Below are 19,913 nucleotides of genomic sequence, written 5' to 3' on the forward strand. Positions count from 1 at the left end.
TTCGAATCAATCCGACACCCATCTCTACGGCGACATCTAGTGGTCACTTGCATGTGTTGATCTGAAATAACCTTGACAATCCATGAAAAAAAAAAAAAATGTTTTTAACATATGTCTGACAACTTGGTTTTGTAACCTGTAGCCTCCTCATTGTGAATAACTATAGGGTTTTTTGGGTCATGAAAAATGAAGATAAATAAAATAAATAAAGCCACAATGTGTCACATTTTTTACATAACATTTTTATTCAAAAATATTATTTGCTCTGCTGTTGAAGGACTTAGCCGACTTCTTTTTTTTAACATATCATTTCTCCACCCTTTGAAAAAATCTAATTACCATGTGTTATATTATTATTGAGTGAAAATAAGTCTATTTATACATATTTGTTTAAAGTATAGGCTTAATTAAAATAACGTTATTAACCGGTATTTTTTCAAATCAAACCGTTTTCGGAACAGTAATGTTTATTGAGGAACGCAAAAACGGAAACGCTATAATATTGATTCTGCTCGGAGTAAACCGATTGATATTTTTTTCCGTTTTTAAGCCCTGATCCTGAGTTTAGGAGTTTCGCTGTGACATCAGTAGTGAACAGCCAATCACATGCTGTGGATCAGTGAAACTGAGATTCATTTCTCTATTAAGAATTTAAACAAATAGACAGGAAGAAAAGAGCAGTCTATGAAAGAGGACAACTTAAATAAATATCTTATACATCAATGCAAGTAAAAGTTACGATGATATATAGAGAGAATTTAACATTTAAGATCACATGTGGTCATTTTTATAGCTTTATTTATTGGTTTTAAAGCTTATTTGTATGACCTTTATATAGGCTATTTATATTCATTTTAACTAAGTGCCTATTAATGATTGATTAACTAAAGTGATACATATGTAATTGATTAAGGGTATAATAATTGTTAAAAGCCAGACGCTTTAGTCTTTAAAAACCTTTCGCTATGTAGTAACCTTTAATTTGGAGTAGAAAAAGGGGGAGTGACTTTATTGCATCATGTCACTTTGCTCACAGCTGATTGGTCCAATTTCAGTTTGAGATGTCTTATCCATAACATAACCTGCCGTGGTGCGTAAATTACTATGGAGATGAACACGGCTAAAAGCCAAACCACTTTAAAGGTACCTAAAACCCAGGATTGGCACAAACTAAGCTTAAACATATCTGGCTAGCCAGCTAAACTGGCTTTCCACCACAAGTTGATTGCTACCACCACACCTATCAAGTAAGGGTACTGCTGGTGGTGGAAACACAAGCCGGATCAGGGTTTACCGTCCCGAATCGGACAGTACTGAACCGTACCATTAGAGTAGTTTCTTGAACTGAAATCTGAAACCACTGCACAAACACAGAGAGAGAGATTTGTTTTTTCTTTTTATAAACTTTTCACATTTTCACTTTTCTATACAAATTACAACTGAAACATGAATAAGACTAGTACAATTAAATAAACTATTTACAAACTATTATACACTATATAGAAATGACGGACGATGACAACTTTTCAAAACTTCCGAATATTACCAACTATTTACATCATGCCAGTTATTGTAAGCAATCTCGAAACACAAGTATGCTGCACATCCCTGGCAAAACACAAGTGTTTTCTGATGGCACACTCTTTTATCAGTTTATTGGCCTGTGGCAGGCATAGCCTGAGGGCTTTCTTGTCATGTGAGGTGCTGGGGCTGGGGCAGGAGGAGCAGATTCACTTTGAGGTGTCCAGTCTGCAAGCTCCATAACCAAAGCTTCACGGAATGCCCTCTGTGTTTTTGCTCTTTGGTTATTAGAAGCAGCCAATTGCTGGTGCAGGATGAATCCATTTACCACTGCGATGCCAACAAAGTGGTAGAAAAACGAGCGGTATAATTTCCTGGTCTTTAGTGGAGTACTTTGTAATACCCGACAAGGGCATTGGTGACATCAACTCCTCCCATGTACCTGTGTGGAAAATAATAGAACATATTTCAAATCTAAATGCGTAACCAAGTGAATAAAATTGTAACTAATTTGCACAATTTTTGTACACAACCCCACTGAATAAATTCAACTCACTTGTTGTAGTCATGCGCTGCAGCAGGTATAGGTACAGTGAGTTCTGTCCATCCTCCCGCTCGTCTTCACCCTCCTCCGTACGGTGGGATCTTTGGGAGGAATACTGATGGGCTGGTGTAGAAATTGTATACAGATCAATTGTAGCCAGTCCCCAGCAGAGCTTGTTTTTAGCGATTATCCAAAAGCCTATGGGGAAATCCTGTTGGGTTTTTGTCCTACACCACTCTATGAAGACGACGGCAATGGGGTGAGTGTGCCGTCCAATGTGCTTGCTTTATTAAAGCAGGTATTGCGAGGTGACGCATAATAATGTGTGGGTGTGTCAGGGGCTGGAGCTGGCATACGGCATAGGAGCTTGCCCCAAAAAACAGTTTTGGGTCTCCTGTAGCTCTCACAGCATCGACATCTGCCTTGCCAGTTCCTCTTCCCTCGCCTGACTCGCCTCCCTCTTCAGTCGCTCCTCATACTCCCTCTGCTCTGCCACCTTTCCTCTCCTCAAAGTCCCTTTTATGTAATCAATGAACTATTCAACAATTATGAGTTAGACTGTAAGGTCTGTCTCAAAATCAACCTGACCATGCATGCATCTCATCTGACCGCAGATACTGAATCAGGACAACACATTTCTCTCAGCATCTGACAGAAGTGCCAGCAGCTTTCACACATCGGCATTGTTGTTGTTTCTTTGACGGCACACTATGCGACCCACTCAAAACGGTCTTGCAACCCACCAGTTCAGAAACATTGACGTGGGCTATATCTACTGTTCGCCGTTCACTGTTGTTCTGCTGAAGCTCATTTGGCAGCTGTACCTTTTCCAGACTCGTTTAACTTGTTCCTGGCCCTGAGGCGAGGTTGGAGTGCAATCTGATAAGTCTCCCTTTTGTTGTGGTCATAAAGAGATGGTTCTGTGTTTAAATCCATGCAATTCTTGTCAAGAAAAAAAGACAGAAACAGCAGTTGTGAGCGGGGTGCCATCCCCTACCTCCGCCCCTGCCTGAAACTCTTTCCATACTCTAGTGTGAATTCCCATATGGACTTTAAGGTCTCCTTGTAGAGTGAAACATTTTTCCACACTGTCGTCATGCGAAAGGCTTCTCTCCAGTGTGAATTCTCATGTGGTAATTAAGGATTCCTTTTCGGCTAAAACTCTTTCCACACTGTTGACAGGCGAAAGGCTTCTCTCCAGTGTGAATCCTCATGTGCCTGTTAAGGCTTCCTTTTTGTTTAAAACTTATTCTACACTGTTGGCAGGTGTAAGGGCTCTCTCCAGTGTGAGTTCTCATATGGACTTTAAGGTTTCCTTGTAGATCGAAACTCTTTCCACACTGTTGACACTTGTAAGGCCTCTCCCCAGAATGAACTCTCATGTGACTGTTCAGGTGTCCTTTTTGAGTGAAACTTACTCCACACTGTTGGCAGGTGTAAGGGCTCTCTCCAGTGTGAATTCTCATGTGGACTTTAAGGTTTCCATGTAGATCAAAACTCTTTCCACACTGAGAGCATATGTAAGGCTTCTCCCCAGTGTGAACTCTCATGTGGACTTTAAGGTTTCCATCTTGATTGAAACTCTTTCCACACTGAGGGCATGTGAAAGGCTTCTCTCCAGTGTGAATCCTCATGTGGACTTTAAGGTTTCCTTGTAGATCGAAACTCTTTCCACACTGTTGGCATGTGAAAGGCTTCTCTCCAGTGTGAATCCTCATGTGCCTGTTAAGGATTCCTTTTTGTTTAAAACTTATTCCACACTGTTGGCAGGTGTAAGGGCTCTCTCCAGTGTGAGTTCTCATATGGACTTTAAGGTTTCCTTGTAGATCGAAACTCTTTCCACACTGTTGACACTTGTAAGGCTTCTCCCCAGAATGAACTCTCATGTGACTGTTCAGGTTTCCTTTTTGAGTGAAACTTACTCCACACTGTTGGCAGGTATAAGGGCTCTCTCCAGTGTGAATTCTCATGTGGACTTTAAGGTTTCCATGTAGATTAAAACTCTTTCCACACTGAGAGCATATGTAAGGCTTCTCCCCTGTGTGAACTCTCATGTGGACTTTAAGGTTTCCATCTTGATTGAAACTCTTTCCACACTGAGGGCATGTGAAAGGCTTCTCTGCAGTGTGAATCCTCATGTGGACTTTAAGGTTTCCTTGTAGATCGAAACTCTTTCCACACTGTTGGCATGTGAAAGGCTTCTCTCCAGTGTGAATCCTCATGTGCCTGTTAAGGATTCCTTTTTGTTTAAAACTTATTCCACACTGTTGGCAGGTGTAAGGGCTCTCTCCAGTGTGAGTTCTCATATGGACTTTAAGGTTTCCTTGTAGATCGAAACTCTTTCCACACTGTTGACACTTGTAAGGCTTCTCCCCAGAATGAACTCTCATGTGACTGTTCAGGTTTCCTTTTTGAGTGAAACTTACTCCACACTGTTGGCAGGTATAAGGGCTCTCTCCAGTGTGAATTCTCATGTGGACTTTAAGGTTTCCATGTAGATTAAAACTCTTTCCACACTGAGAGCATATGTAAGGCTTCTCCCCTGTGTGAACTCTCATGTGGACTTTAAGGTTTCCATCTTGATTGAAACTCTTTCCACACTGAGGGCATGTGAAAGGCTTCTCTGCAGTGTGAATCCTCATGTGGACTTTAAGGTTTCCTTGTAGATCGAAACTCTTTCCACACTGTTGGCATGTGAAAGGCTTCTCTCTAGTGTGAATTCTCATGTGGACTTCAAGCTTTGCATGCTGATTGAAACTTATTCCACACTGTTGGCAAGTAAAATAACTTCTAGTCACTTTCTTTTGAGCCCTTTTTCCTGAGGAAGTTTTTTCAGTCTGTGAGCAACTAAAAGATGTTTCTTCAGTTATGACATCACAAAATGTCTCATATTGATCTTGCTCTTTCGTTTCATTCAGATCTTGACTCTCCTCTTTCAACAGCATCAGGTCAAAGGTGAAAAAAGATAAAGGTTATTCTCAGTTTAATACCACAAAGCAGCAGACATTAAAAGATTTAGACATGTAAAACGTAAAAAATAATATGTATGCTAGATATTAATATACACCTGAGGTGCCACAGCACTGCAGAGTTTAGCTTCAACTTTAATTAAATGCACCTGATCCAGCTATTTAAGTACTTTTAGTTTTATTCGACAGCTACAAGTATAGCAAATTTTGCATCGGGTAGTAAACAGAATTAAATTATATAAACTAACCACTGGACAGTCCCCCAAGAACTGAATTTTCCTCTAGGGCCATTTTCCTAGTTGCACTCTGAAGTCTGAAGTGAGGTTAGCCGACACTAAGGTCCTGCCACTCTGGTTGTTCTCAGGACTGTTATTTTGACAGCAAGGCAGACTTTTATATTAAAAGCCAGAGCCTGAGCACACAGCACTCCCATTCGCTGTCTTGGTTAGTTTACGATCTGTTTAACAGTCCCAATACGTTATTATATAGAACTATTAAACAGTTAAATGGTACGAAGTGCTTGATGTAGTTAGCTTAGCTGAAATGCATAATCATGTTTCATTTGGTCCCTTCAAAGTTAGAAGAAGAACATGACCCTGACGTGACTTTATTCAGTGGAGGATATCATTTCTGACTAGTAAGTAACTTATTCTTATTTATCCTTTATTTACGTGTTATTGTTGAATAAACATCTACACATTTGAGTAATTGGGCTTTTCATAAACTATATTGTCAAACTGAAATATGTGAAATCGAGTGACATGTTGAAATATGATGTTTACACGGCCAATTCAGGCAACTACTATAATGACAGAGAAAAGAAAAACGGAGATAAGATAATTTTTCTGTCCACCAAAAAGCCACACATATCCTTAAAAGTACAATTTTGCCTGTATTATTTGTGTCCCCTTCTAAAAGTGCCCTTGAGAAATGTTATGTTTATTGCCCCCCCCCCCCCCATGCCCATAAGTGTTCTACAAAAGTAAAATCAATATAGGGTTATGTGAATGAGTACAATACTCAAAAGTCATGAAATGTTTAGTATGGCCTTATTCAGTGACTAGATCTCAAAAATACAAACATTTGTTGTTGTCATTGTACAGTGAGAATATAGCCATTGCTATAATTATAAGCAACTGAAAAAGTAAAATATCAGGGTATATACATTTTTCCATATACCCCAAGTATACCCACTCTTGGATTTGTGGACAAGCATTAGCCTGGTTTAACTCCTATTAGACTGCTACCTATTTGTAATATGAAGAGACATCTCATCAAACACAAGTGTGGTGTGCCACAGGGCTCGGTATTAGGTCCTCTGCTTTTCTTCCTTGTATACATGTCCTCTGTATACAATTATCCATTACCAAAACCTATTAGCAGTTTTCAAACCTTTCACAGTTTGCAAAGGAATTAAATGTTATATTGATATATTATATTGTGCACATTTTAGAGTGTCCTTTTATTGTGGCCAGCCTAAGGCACACCTGTGCAATAATCATGTTGTCTAAACAGCATCTTGATATGTCACACCTGTGAGGTGGATGGATTATCTCGGCAAAGGAGAAGTGCTCACTAACACCGATTTGGACAGATTTGTGAACAATATTTGAGTGAAATAGGCCTTTTGTGAACATAGAAAAAGTCTTAGATCTTTGAATTCAGCTCATGAAAAATGGGGGCAAAAACAAAAGTGTTGCGTTTATAATTTTGTTCAGTGTATGTTGGCTTAAAGGTAGGGTAGGCAATTTTTGTTATAGTGGTTAAAACTGTCTTCACTTCCTGAAAATAATAGACCAATAGTAGATTTGTTTTAAATATACATATTTTTTAATTGTGAAAAAAATGCTTTAGTAGAATTAGAATTAGTAGAATTAAGTTAGCATTAGAAAAGTTGTTTGTTTTAAATCTACTGTTCAGTTAAATGTTTAAACAAATTCTTCAGATTTTTTTACAAAACAATAATTAAATCTGTATTCAGATTTCATAATGACCGCTTTGAGCAGTGCATATGTTGAGGTGTCTCGTCTGTCCATTGACCTCATGTTCACTACTGTAATGAAGAACTTGATCACACTTTTAATAAGCAGGGAAAATTTCGAAAGGCTACTCACTGCAGAGCCATGACCTCCAGCCCCGCCCTCTCTGGAGCTCCAGCTCCTCCTCTCTTGACCATACTGTGGGCATGATGGGTGGAGCTGCATCCCCCTAACCACACCCTAACCCTATCTCTACACCCACTAAACAGGTTAAGCTCCACCCTTGAGCTCCAGATGCTCTGCAGCGAGCACTACTTGAAAATTTGAAAATTTAAAGAAATAAACATTTGAATGTTTAGGATGTTTGCAATGGAAGAATATACAGGGAGACTTCATATACAAACACAATTAGGTAACGTTTTATCATTAAAATCAGATCATTTCCTATCAATTTCTAAAGTTGTTGAGTAAATCATGAAGTTTTAAACCATGTTAGTTTGCGCTGCGATTCAGAGAATCAGAGCTGTCGTATTTACATCATGTAATTTCATCCACTTCTCCTGAAAGACTTGAAAGTAAGTGGCTGGTGAACTGGGAGAATAATAGAGTACACTTTACAGTTAACTAAATGGTCAAACTATATTTAAAAATAATGATTATTTACGCTGCCATTGACTTTGACGTGTACAAATTGAACTTTAAAGGGGAGTCCACCCTCTTTTTAATTGTGATTTAGTGTCTCAGTTGACATGTAGTGTTCAAGGAAGCCAAACAATTAAAATATAAACAGAGGTGTAAAAAGTACTCAAAAATGTTACTCAAGTGAAAGTACAAGTACTGAATGAAAATTTTACTCAATTAAAAGTAAAAGTATCTATACTAAGTGAAAAATAAAAAATTACGAATTTCTTGGCCGATATGGCTAGGAACTATACTCTGCGTAATAATCCGTACCATGGGTGCAGGAGGCACAATGATATTACGCAGCGCCTGACAATAGGCTGACTTCCGTAAACATAACCAATGTGACCACCTGCTTGCACAGAGAGTTTGCTGGGGAATATTTTCCCGCACTGCGTAATATCATTGCGCTGCTGCCCCCACGGCACAAAGTTTCTTGATTATTACGCTGGAATGAGAGTATAGTTCCTAGCCATATTGGCCTAGAAAATCTAAACTTTTCATTTTCCGTCAATCTTAGTACATGATGTAACTACAGAAGAATCAAGTTTTAGCCTATTTTCAAAAAAGTGGATCCTTTTAAGCTGCGTTCCTTTAAGCAGAAGCTGATCTCATTGGCAGAATAAACAACATTTAAATTAAACTGGGCATCAGCGCAATTCAATTGGTTTGGTAAAAGCAAGGGGAAATAGAATGAAGTGATCTCCAAAAAATTAGTACTTTTTGACTGTAAATAAAACTGTAAGGAGTAAAAAGTACTTTTTTTTCAAAAAAAATGTAATTAAGTAAAAGTATTGATTTTTAATCGTACTCAAGTAAAGTAAAAATCCCCAAAAATAATACTTAAGTACAGTAATCAAGTAAAAGTACTGAACGCCCTCGTGCGTGCTTTATGTTTGAACCTGTTCTGAGTAATAAATTAAGTGCAGTCCCAGTCACGCCGACCCCGCCTTCTTCCTTTCCTCACCCATACACACTGAACCTCATCACACTGGTGCTGAAACCCGGGAAAGGAAGAAGATCGCCGCCGCCATGCAATCTCCGCCGGGAACGCCACTTGCCGACATCGTACGATCGCTCGCGAGTCTCCACCAAGAACACCACCAGGAACTGCTGGCCGTGAGGGAGGAGCAGGGGAAACACTTCGAGGTCCTCCTCCGTGCCCAGCAGGAAGACCGCGAGCTGTTCCGGAGCTGGATGGACCGGGAGATTCGGGCCGTCCCCGCCCCCGCCAAAGACTCCATCGCAGCGCTGCCTCTCAACAAGATGGGTCCAGGCGACGACCCGAGGCTTTCGTCGACCTCTTTGAGAGGTCCGCTGAGGCACGGGGATGGCCCAGGGCGGACTGGCCAATGCGGCTCCTGCCATTGCTGTCCGGAGAGGCACAGGTAGCCGCCCACCAACTGCCAGTCCAGAATCTCCTGGTCTACGACGGCCTGAAGCGTGCCATCCTTCAGCGGGTTGGCCGGACCCAGGGACAACATCGCCAGTGGTTCCGGACCCTGGCTCTCGAAGAGTCCGGTCGGCCCTTTGCCTTGGCGCACCAGCTCCGGGACTCATGTCGCAGGTGGCTGATGGCCGACGGGAGTGACGTCGAGGGAATCGTAGATCGAGTGGTGCTGGAGCAGTTCGTCACGCGGCTTCCAAGGATGATCGTGCAGTGGGTCCAGTGCCACCGCCTGACGTCGCTGAACCAGGCCATCCAGCTGGCGGAGGATCAAATGGTGGCGTGCCATCGGGTCGGCGAGCCCCTGCCATCGGCATCTCTCTCTCTCTCTCTCTTCTCCTTCCCCTTCCCCTCCTCTCTCCAAACCTGTCCCCCTTCCCAGGTCTCGCGGTGGGATGCTGTCCAGACCAGCGCCGAGATGGAGGACGGGTGCTCCGCCCGAGGCACCGGCAGCTCCCAGACCGGCGCCCAGGGGAAGGGGAGTGACCACCGACCCGTTCCCCTCCTCATCTTCAACGGCACTCTCTCCACGGCAATTCTCTGACCTACTTCCAGCCACTAGGGCGGCGGGGAAGTCTGGGCCAGCTTGCTGGTGTTGTGGGGACCCGGGACACTTTATTGATCGGTGTCCAGGGATGGAGGTGGGGACACTGATCCGGGTCCCTGACGCGCCGCAAGCTGCCCCCGATCAAGCCGGACTGTACCAGGTACCCGTGAGTATCAAGGGGGGTACTTTTCAAGCTTTGGTGGATTCAGGTTGTAACCAGACCTTCATCCATCAAAGCCTGATTCAGCCTAAGGCGTTGGGTAATAGCCGCTTGATTAAGGTGAGGTGTGTACACGGGGAAGTGGTGAACTATCCGTTGTTGCCCGTGGATATTCAATTTCGGGGACAAACGCATAGTGTTGAGGTTGCAGTTAACCCGCACCTCCGGCATCCGATAATTTTGGGAACCAATGGGAACTATTTCGGCGAAAAGTGTTGCGAGCGCGCTGTTCTCTTTAATCTCCCGGGTGGGAATCCCAAAAGAGATTCTCACCGATCAGGGCACGGCGTTTATGTCACGGACAATCCGCGAGCTTTACGAATTGTTGGGCATTAAATCGATTCGCACCAGCGTCTATCACCCACAAATGGACGGTCTGGTCGAGCGTTTTAATCGCACATTAAAAGCCATGATTCGAAAGTTCGTTCACGAGGATGCCAAAATTGGGATAAATGGCTAGAGCCTCTGTTGTTCGCTGTCCGCGAGGTCCCCCAAGCCTCCACGGGGTTTTCCCCCTTTGAACTGCTCTATGGACGCCAGCCTCGGGGGGTGCTGGATGTCCTTAGAGAGGTTTGGGAAGACAGACCTTCCGCAAGTAAGAACGAAATTCAGTATGTCCTGGACCTGAGAACAAAACTCCACACTCTGGGGCGGCTGTCTATGGAGAATTTGTTACAGGCTCAGGACAAACAGAGACAGCATTACAACAGAGGCACTAGACTCCGTCAATTTTCACCGGGAGACAAAGTGCTTGTATTACTCCCTACGTCTAGCTCTAAATTACTCGCAAAGTGGCAAGGGCCCTTTGAGGTCACACGGCGAGTTGGAGATCTCAACTATGAGGTGATACGGTCAGATAGGGACGGGGCACGTCAAATTTACCACCTCAACCTGTTAAAAAAATGGTTGGAGGCCGAGTCAGTGATGCTAGCGACGGTAGTGAGTGGAGAGGAGGATCTCGGGCCAGAGGCGGTCCAAAAACCTCAATCTCTCGCTCTGGCCTCTGGGGGAGACCACCTCTCACCCTCGCAGCTCACTGACGTACAACGGTTACAAGCAGAGTTTGCTGACGTGTTCTCGCCCCTACCTGGCCGGACCGACCTCATTCAGCACCACGTTGAGACAGAGCCGGGGGTTGTGGTTCGCAGCCGGCCTTATCGCTTGCCTGAACACAAGAAAAAGGTGGTTCAGACAGAATTAGAGGCTATGTTAGACATGGGGGTAATAGAAGAGTCCAACAGTGACTGGGCGAGCCCGATTGTTTTAGTTCCTAAACCTGACGGCTCGGTCCGGTTCTGTGTGGACTATCGTAAAGTAAACGCGGTGTCGAAGTTTGATGCTTACCCAATGCCGAGGGTTGACGAGTTGCTTGATCAGCTAGGGACCGCTCGTTTTTATTCAACACTAGACTTAACGAAGGGATATTGGCAGATCCCCTTATCTCCTATGTCCAAAGAAAAAAACGCTTTCACCACGCCGTTTGGATTACACCAATTTGTCACCCTTCCTTTCGGCTTGTTCGGGGCTCCTGCGACCTTCCAGCGTCTGATGGACAGAATTCTCCGGCCGCATGCTGCATATGCCGCTGCCTATCTAGATGATATCATCATCTACAGTGAAGACTGGCAGCAGCATATGCAGCATTTGTGAGCTGTCCTGAAGTCGCTGAGAAGTGCGGGGCTCACCGCCAACCCGAAGAAGTGTGCAATTGGGCGGGTGGAAGTAAAGTATCTGGGCTTCCACTTGGGTCATGGTCAGGTGCGTCCCCAAATTGACAAGACTGCAGCTGTTGCAACCTGTCCGAGACCCAAGACCAAAAAGGAGGTTAGACAGTTCCTGGGGCTACCGGGATATTACAGGAGGTTTGTGCCTAACTATTCGGACCTCGCTAGCCCGCTGACTGATCTGACTAAAAAGGAGGTTCCAGATACGGTTCAGTGGACGGAGCGGTGCCAGCAGGCTTTTACTCAGATAAAGGCTGCTCTGTGTGGTGGACCGCTCTTACAAGCTCCTAACTTTTCTCTCCCTTTTCTCCTACAGACTGACGCCTCGGACAGGGGGCTGGGCGCAGTCCTGTCCCAGGAGGTGGAGGGTGAAGAGCGGCCGGTGCTGTACATCAGTCGAAAGCTCTCTAAGAGAGAGACGATGTAAAGCACCATAGAGAAGGAGTGTTTGGCCATCAGGTGGGCTGTTCTCACCCTCCGCTACTACCTCCTGGGGCGGGAGTTCACCCTCTGTTCGGACCACGCCCCCTTGCAGTGGCTCCACCGCATGAAGGATACCAACGCGTGGATCACCCGTTGGTATCTAGCTTTACAGCCTTTTAAATTCAAGGTGGTCCACAGGCCGGGTGCTCAGATGGCTGTGGCTGACTTCCTCTCCGGGGGCGTGGTTTTGCAAGGTCTGTAGCGGGAGAGAGAGAGCCGAGCTGAGTGGTGAGTAAGTAGGTCAAGTGCAGAAGAGTAACACCTGTATCTGATTGCAGTAATTGGCATGGAGAGACTGCATATAAGCTGCAGCGGGGAGAGAGTTGGGAGAGAGAGATCTGGACTGGGACTGCAGCTCTGCCAGAGGGAGAAAGAGTGTTGAAGCTGAAACTGAGTGAAATATTGAATATTGAGTGTTTTGATTGTTCTGAGCTGAACGCCCTCGTGCGTGCTTTATGTTTGAACCTGTTCTGAGTAATAAATTAAGTGCAGTCCCAGTCACGCCGACCCCGCCTTCTTCCTTTCCTCACCCATACACACCGAACCTCATCACAATAAAGTTTTCCACAAGTATGTTATTTTATTTTAACGCTACAGTGGGGAAATTACAATACTTTGTCCTAAAATCAAACATCGTCAAGAGAAACCCTTGAGCTTTTATTTTGTCTGTTTCTGTAAAAACAATCGCTTCTCATTACAAACCTTGTGAAATGCTGTGATCATCTTCCCACAAAAATGTGGGAGATCGAAATTACTTCCGATTTAGTTCATTTGAAAGATCTTTTGATAAAGGAATGGTGCAAAACTACATTAGAGTAACATTTTGTGTTATTATAAGAAGATATTTTTGGTTCATTATGAAAATTGCGGCACAGACCTGTTTATATCTATATATAGTGTATTTTAAGGATATATGTCCACACAAGACCCGCTCCATGTTAAATAAAATCACTTTAATCACGACTTTTCGGTAGAGCTGGACATCTGAATGAGGAGAATGAAACCAACCTGTTTGTTCCTCAGTTTCTTCATGTTTCACTCTTTCTTCAATCATCAGGTCTTCAGTCTCCTCTTTAATAAACGCCATCTTTAAGACGAGAATAATGAACAGAAAAGAAAAATAATTGACTGAGTTTCAAAAGCTCAGTTTCTCTGTGACTGAATTCATGTTTATGATAAACAGATTCACGGTATTAGAGAGCAGGATGAGGCGCACCTTTAATGTTACTCGTGTTGTTATTTATTACGTTACTTTGCTCACACAACATTAAATACAACAGTTTATATAGGTTTAACACCTGAAATGCTTAAAACACAAACCTTTCTTCTGCAGAATCATAACAGATGCACGAGCGTGGTGCAGCCTTATGATGTCACACCGGCAGACCAAAATAAAAGTCCTGTTCAAACGCTGCTGTGCCTACAATCACAACAAATTATAGAAATTTATATTACAAAACATACAAATAATAAAAGAGATGACAGAGTTGCATGTATTGGTAAAATACATATTTAAATGGCTCAATGAGGTCGCGTGTCAATTCTGGTGTCCAAAGCATATTAAATATATATATATATATATATATATATATATATATATATATATATATATATATATATATATATATATATATATATATTTGTTTTTTTTTGTTATAAATACACTACATTAATTGACTCGACTTCCACCTCTTGACTATTAGTATTCATTATAAATAATTAATCTTTAGGGAATTGAGCTCAAAAGTCCCAAAATGTCATTCCGGGTTAAAATCTGAATTAAAAAATATGACAAAAATGTAAAAAACATAATAAAAGTATCTACTTGAGAATAATTGTATGGATGTTTTCAATGATTCCTACGAAGATAGTGATATTACTAAGCTTATTTAATTTTTTTATGACAGAAAGACTTTTATCTCCAAATTGTGATTTCTCTAATGTCATTCCTGGATAACAGACATCAATGACCACCATTTTGAACCATAATGCATTTTGTATCAAAAAGAAGACCCTGAAGGAGCCCCTAAACGTGTAAAGGCCAGTAAACGTCTCTTAAAATGCTGATATTTTGTCATTTTTGGTCACTTGGTCCTTCTGGATAACACGAATAAAACATTTGCAATGTATTTATATTAAAAACGATGTATTTGATCGAAAAGATGGTTGAGTTAGTGCCTGATTATAAAGAAAAAAAATTGTTTTGTCATTCCTGGATAACAAAATACATGTTGTCCAATGATGTGCGGAAAATATCAGGATGGGACAATATGGATAGGACAATATCTACTCTGCCTGGACAAATAAGTGACCACAAAACCAGTCATACAGATCCATTTTTTTAAATTGAGGTTTATACACCATCTGAAAGCTGAATAAGCTTTCCATTGATGCATGGTTTGTTAGGATAGCACAATATTTGGCTGAGACGACTGGTTTTGTGGTCCAGGACCACAAGTACTTCATTAAGACACTAAAATGAAGTGATTGGATTGTGTTATTGCGTTATTTTTTTAAACTCCTGTGAACTGTATTATTAACTTACCATTGTGTTATTAAATATATTTTCACCAATACATTTAACTCAGATTTTTTTGTTGTTGTCAGTTCTATGCACTTTTAGACACAGCAGTGTGTGAACGGGACTTTTATTTTGGTGTGGTGGTGTGACGTCATAAGGCTGCGTCGCGCTACTGCGTCCGTTGAGATTCGGCTGAGGAAAGGTTTGTGTTTATAAGATGTTTAAACCGATATAAACCGCCTTCAACGTTTCACAAGCGACGCAGGTTTAATTATTTACTATTAAATGTCACACTGCATTGCTATTTCCGTTTCTGTCTCAATTTCTACAAACCATTTAATGCCATAAACTGTCTAATATATTAAGTGTCTGTATAGTTTGTGTTCTTTTATGAATGTGTAGTGCTAGTTTTAAACGTGTAATGTCTAAATCAGTCCACAGACACTAGTATTCAGGTACAGAAGTACTACAGAAACAGAATAAAAAGTAATCAAATGTAATTTAACACTGGATAGTATGTTAGTCCCATATTAATTAAATACATAGCCTATTATTTATGTGAATTCAGGACCTAACCGACTGTGTTTATGAGGATACTCGCCATCATTTTGTGGGATTTTTTCACCCTCAAAGCACTATAATACAGAAAACAGAACTAAATTGTGTTACTCGTGAACTGTTTGTAATGCGGCTTTACTGTATGAAGTACTAGTGTAAAATCGCTTGTGTGTTTAAATTGGTTAGACGATTCTTTCAACTATCACTATTCACTCTTTGTGAAATTAAGGAGAACATTACTGATTTGGTTTTATAATCTGTGTGGAGTAATTTATTCATACAACCTTCATGTTCAAGTGAATAAACGTTGCATTTTTTCCGATCCGGATTTTTGCTGCTGATACCGAGTACCGATTTCTTGCCATGGTGATCGGCCGATACACTATTGTTTTAACAGGGTTAAAAAATTATTCATTATACAGTGAATATTTTAATATGCCTTTTAAATGTGGTTTCTGCATAACACTATGCATATCAGGATACTTAATAGGGCTGTATTTTCTACGTTTTTCTATTTGGATAAAAAAAAAAAAAAATCTGTATTTATTTTAATAATAATTTTATTGCACATCCTGCCCAATGATGTCCTAAAAACAATATGATATTGAAGGCTATAAATAAATACAGTGAATGTCATGTAGGCATGTATTAATAATTTTGTTTTTTAATACACTGAACTAAAAATGAAAATAAAAACAAAAGCAATAGCCTAGATTTGATCACCCAATTATAATGGTCACTTTCATAAAAAATATACATACTTGTAGGTTTAAAATTCTACATATGGCACATTTATTGTCCAACAACAAATATTGGTAACACTTTACAATAAGGTTCATTAGTTAACTACATTAGTTAACATGAACTAATAATGAACTGCACTTATGAAGCATTTATTTATCTTGATGTTAATTTCAACATTTACTAATGCATTATTAAAATCTTGCTAACATTAGTTAATGCAGTGTGAACTAACATGAACAAACCATGAACAGCTGTAATTTGATTAACTAACGTTAGCAAAGATGAACAAATACAGTAACAAATGTACTGCTCATAGTTAGTTCATGTTAGTTAATGCCTTACCTAATGTTAACTAATGAAACCTTATTGTAAAGTGTTTTAGAAATATGTATATTTTAGTCAGAATTAGTTGAGACACACTCAGAGATTTAGTTTGGCTCTATTTCTGTTAATTATTCTCATTTTAAACACACAGATAAACTCCTGGTGACCTCGCAACTGAGATCCACATGACACACTATTATAAAGATGGCGTTTATTAAAGAGGAGAGTGAAGACCTGAAGATTGAAGAAGTATTCAGTTTGAGACATGAAGAAACTGAGGAACAAAGAAAGAAAGAAGAGAGTGAAGACCTGAAGATTGAAAATGTATTCAGTCTGAAACATGAAGAAACTGAGACACAAACAGGTTGGTTTCATTTGATCCTTATTCAACTGTTCAGCGCTACAGAATAATGTCAATAATATATTTCTTTAATATTTTGTATTTTAAGGGGAATTTGACTAAATATCCCTTAAATATAGTTAGTAAATATACTAATTATGTACCTCTAAATAATACACCATTTATCATCTGTGTGTAACCATTAGATGGCTGTATACTCTTACGGCCCTTTCACATCGGATGTGTAACGAAAAAGCTAATATTTTGCGTGCGAATAGTTTGCGTCAAAACCATTCACATCATCCAGTGAAGACGAGCTTTTCATTTTATTTAAAAGACCGAAAAGAAGGTTTTGGGTGCACCCAGTCTTAAAGAACAGTGAGTCTGAAGGGGAGTCTGCTAATCTTATACAGGAGCTAATCATGGCCGGATCCACACTTACTTACTCCTCCAGAGACAGTAGCACCACATCTGATGAGAGACACACACACACACACACACACACACACACACTTCAGGAACCAATCTATCCGTACTGCCACAGTCGTACTGACGGAAACGCATTCACTTTCCATAGTCATGGAGACAATTAGGTTAGAAAAAAATCATATTTTTTAACTCAAACTTTAACTTCAATAGTGGCAACGATATGCGTCCGTTCATTCACTCTTGTCAAAGACGCTGACGTCAGACGCACGTCCATTTACAAACCAATCAATCTCGAAGTACCGATATTAAATCAATACCACACAGGGTCTGAATTTTGATGCGGGTATTGCGCAAAATTTTACTCACTCTCGCAAGTTTTGGGTTTATGAAGCGGGAAATTAGCGCAAATTTTTATTATTAAATTAATCAACAAAGATAATCACATAAATCAGTCATTTGGAAACTTTCTTGTAAGTAATTTCAGCATTACTGCGCGTCTCCATTCTCTCAAAATGAGCAAATTGCTTCTGGCTTCAAAAGACATCATGCATGGACTATACAAGCATCTGCGCGCTCAGATTCAACACTTTCGCTTCCGTTTCGGGACAGCTGACGGAAATCACTGCCCACATCTTTTTAAACCTCGCCAATTTGAACATGCAAGCGATTTTATAGCAATACATGGGATGGGAGATCTTTAAGAGAGAGTTTTCTTTGCGCTCATGCCAACAACAAACACACAAGCCTAAAGAGCTCTCGCATTCCAAATTAAGTTGTTTTTCCTTAGTCAAATACACACAAAATGATGTAAAAAATGTCAATCTTTAGTGAGAAGTCACATAAGCACAGTTGGTTATGTCTTTCGCGGATGTAAATAGTGTAATAGTATGCGTGCAAATATTATGAGGTCTAAACGTCACTGGTTGAAACGAACGCTGGAGATGTCATTATATTTAAATGATACGATCTTATGAATATGTGTTGATCAGTGTTAAAAGATAAATGTCTAAATTAGATCATTTGAATGATGCACTCACCTGTCGATCTCTTAATGTCTTACAAGTCTGGAATTAAGTGACGATTCTTGGCAAGGTTTGATGGTCCTTCAGCAGTTTTATAAGCAAAGTAATTCCAAATTTCACGTCTAATCCTCTCTTTATTAATGAGTTGTGTGCGTGTTGACTGAGATTCAACTTCTGTATTAATTTTGTTCTGTTGCCACATTTGCCGGTTTCGCGTCAGTTTGGGTAGAGCGCTGCCACCTAGCGGTGAACTTCGGAACAGCAGCATATACCGAAATGAGCAAAATCATGATATCGTACCGTTTTAAATTAAATATATACCGGTATTTTCCCAGTACGGTATACCGCGCATCCCTAATATACATAAAGAGTGTCTTTGTGCTTCTTAACAGACACAAAATGCAATTAAAATGTCTGTCCAACATGAACAGGGCCCTTACATGACAACGAGATGCGTTTATTAACTTTGTCCATTGTTGGAACCTTTGCCAGGTATCGCATTTCTCACGAGATTACAGCTCCTGTGGAGTACATGCAAGCCATTGTTTAAATTCACCTAAATAGTGTTTTAGACGGCTAGCTGTAGTCTGGCGCTGAAGTCCCGTGGGAACTCAGTTGTAGTCGGAAAAATGTAAATAGTCCAGGTGAGAGGAGCGTTGTGTGTTTTAAGAGTGATGATTGGCTCACAAGTGAAGAAGAAATGGTTTGCGTTTGTGCCGTTCCGAATTGTGGCAACAGAATGCGAAAATACAAGAATTTACATTTTCATCATCTTCCTTTTCATGACCTGAAACAGACATTTTAATTGCCTTTTGTGTCTGTTAAGAGGCACAAAGACACTCTTTATGTATATGCCCCCAGCTGAGTGGGAGCTCTGGGCATTAACCAGACATCCCAACCTGAAAAAAGTCATTTCAGGGAGGTATCTCCCCCCCCCCCCGGGGAAGGTATCCCGAATTTCACCACAGAACATGACTTTACTTGTTTAGTCATTCTATATAATTTCTATAGGCCAATGCAATTATTTATAAAAAATTATGTAGATCACTTTTATTATTTACATAAGCTGCTTATACTATTTAAGTAAACTGCTTTTATTTATATTTCATTGCAACTTTAAACAGGTCTAAGGATTTTGTTGTTTTCATGAAGCCTTGGCAACTAGCCGACCAGGGGCCCGTTCTTCGTACGTCGCTAACTCAGTTAGCTGGATTTGATTGTTGACGATTTGGCATGATCTCGGATTGTTTGGTTCTTCGAAGCTCATCCTGGACTTGCTCTCATAGTAACAGGTCCGTAAACTTAAACCTGCTCGCGAGCAGCTTATTTCATGTAAACAGGATTAGATTGCATCTTGAGGTGATACTTAAAATCTGTCCCAGCCACTGCTACTTTATTACAAGAGTTCATTACTGAACCAGGGGCAATAATAATCATTTTAAATAATAATATAAAAATGTTATATTGTATATGTATATGAGAATGTATAATACTATAGACACAGCCACTTGATTGAGCGATTTATTTGTGATGGAATAATTACTTTATATAATTTTGTTTTTATTGGTTTACACACATGTTGTACAGTTAATCTGAGCCATGCATTAAGTGATCACGGATATTATGGGAGTGGCTTGATGCAGCGCAATAGAGGATAATTTGATCTTGACTGTCACGTTACAAATCTGCTTCAAATTGAATTAAAAATTAAATTACAACATTGAAATAAAAATGTAAAGGGTGTACAAATACTGTATAAAATCGTGAATATAAATAATTGGTAATCATGTTAAAAAAAAAAAAAAAACATTTATCATTTATCTATTATAACTTGTATGTTGGTTTGGTGGTTTGGCTGTT

General features: G+C 40.5%; 2 protein-coding genes across 2 annotated transcripts in view; one reads left to right on the top strand and one right to left on the bottom strand.

Annotated features, from left to right (window-relative positions):
• Positions 1–232: 232 nt before the first annotated feature.
• Positions 233–13,492, bottom strand: LOC307126766 (uncharacterized protein). Its single transcript, XM_079817453.1, has 4 exons — positions 13,436–13,492; positions 13,124–13,202; positions 2,078–4,997; positions 233–1,963 (listed from the first exon to the last, which is right to left on the bottom strand). Exons 2-3 carry the CDS (start codon positions 13,200–13,202, stop codon positions 3,160–3,162), a joined length of 1,917 nt encoding a protein of 638 aa, XP_079673579.1. The 5' UTR covers positions 13,436–13,492; the 3' UTR covers positions 233–1,963; positions 2,078–3,159.
• Positions 13,493–14,781: 1,289 nt separating this feature from the next.
• The window catches only part of LOC307126696 (uncharacterized protein), a 30,268-nt gene continuing 25,136 nt past the window's right edge, over positions 14,782–19,913 (top strand). Inside the window, exons 1-2 of the mRNA XM_079817340.1 lie at positions 14,782–14,838; positions 16,414–16,626. Coding sequence (XP_079673466.1) covers positions 16,467–16,626 — 160 coding nt within the window. The 5' untranslated portion in view covers positions 14,782–14,838; positions 16,414–16,466. The remainder of the gene's footprint in view (positions 14,839–16,413; positions 16,627–19,913) is intronic.

The sequence above is a fragment of the Gobio gobio genome (genome assembly GCF_949357685.1).
Source record: "Gobio gobio genome assembly, chromosome: 5".
Taxonomy (NCBI): Eukaryota; Metazoa; Chordata; class Actinopteri; order Cypriniformes; family Gobionidae; genus Gobio; species Gobio gobio.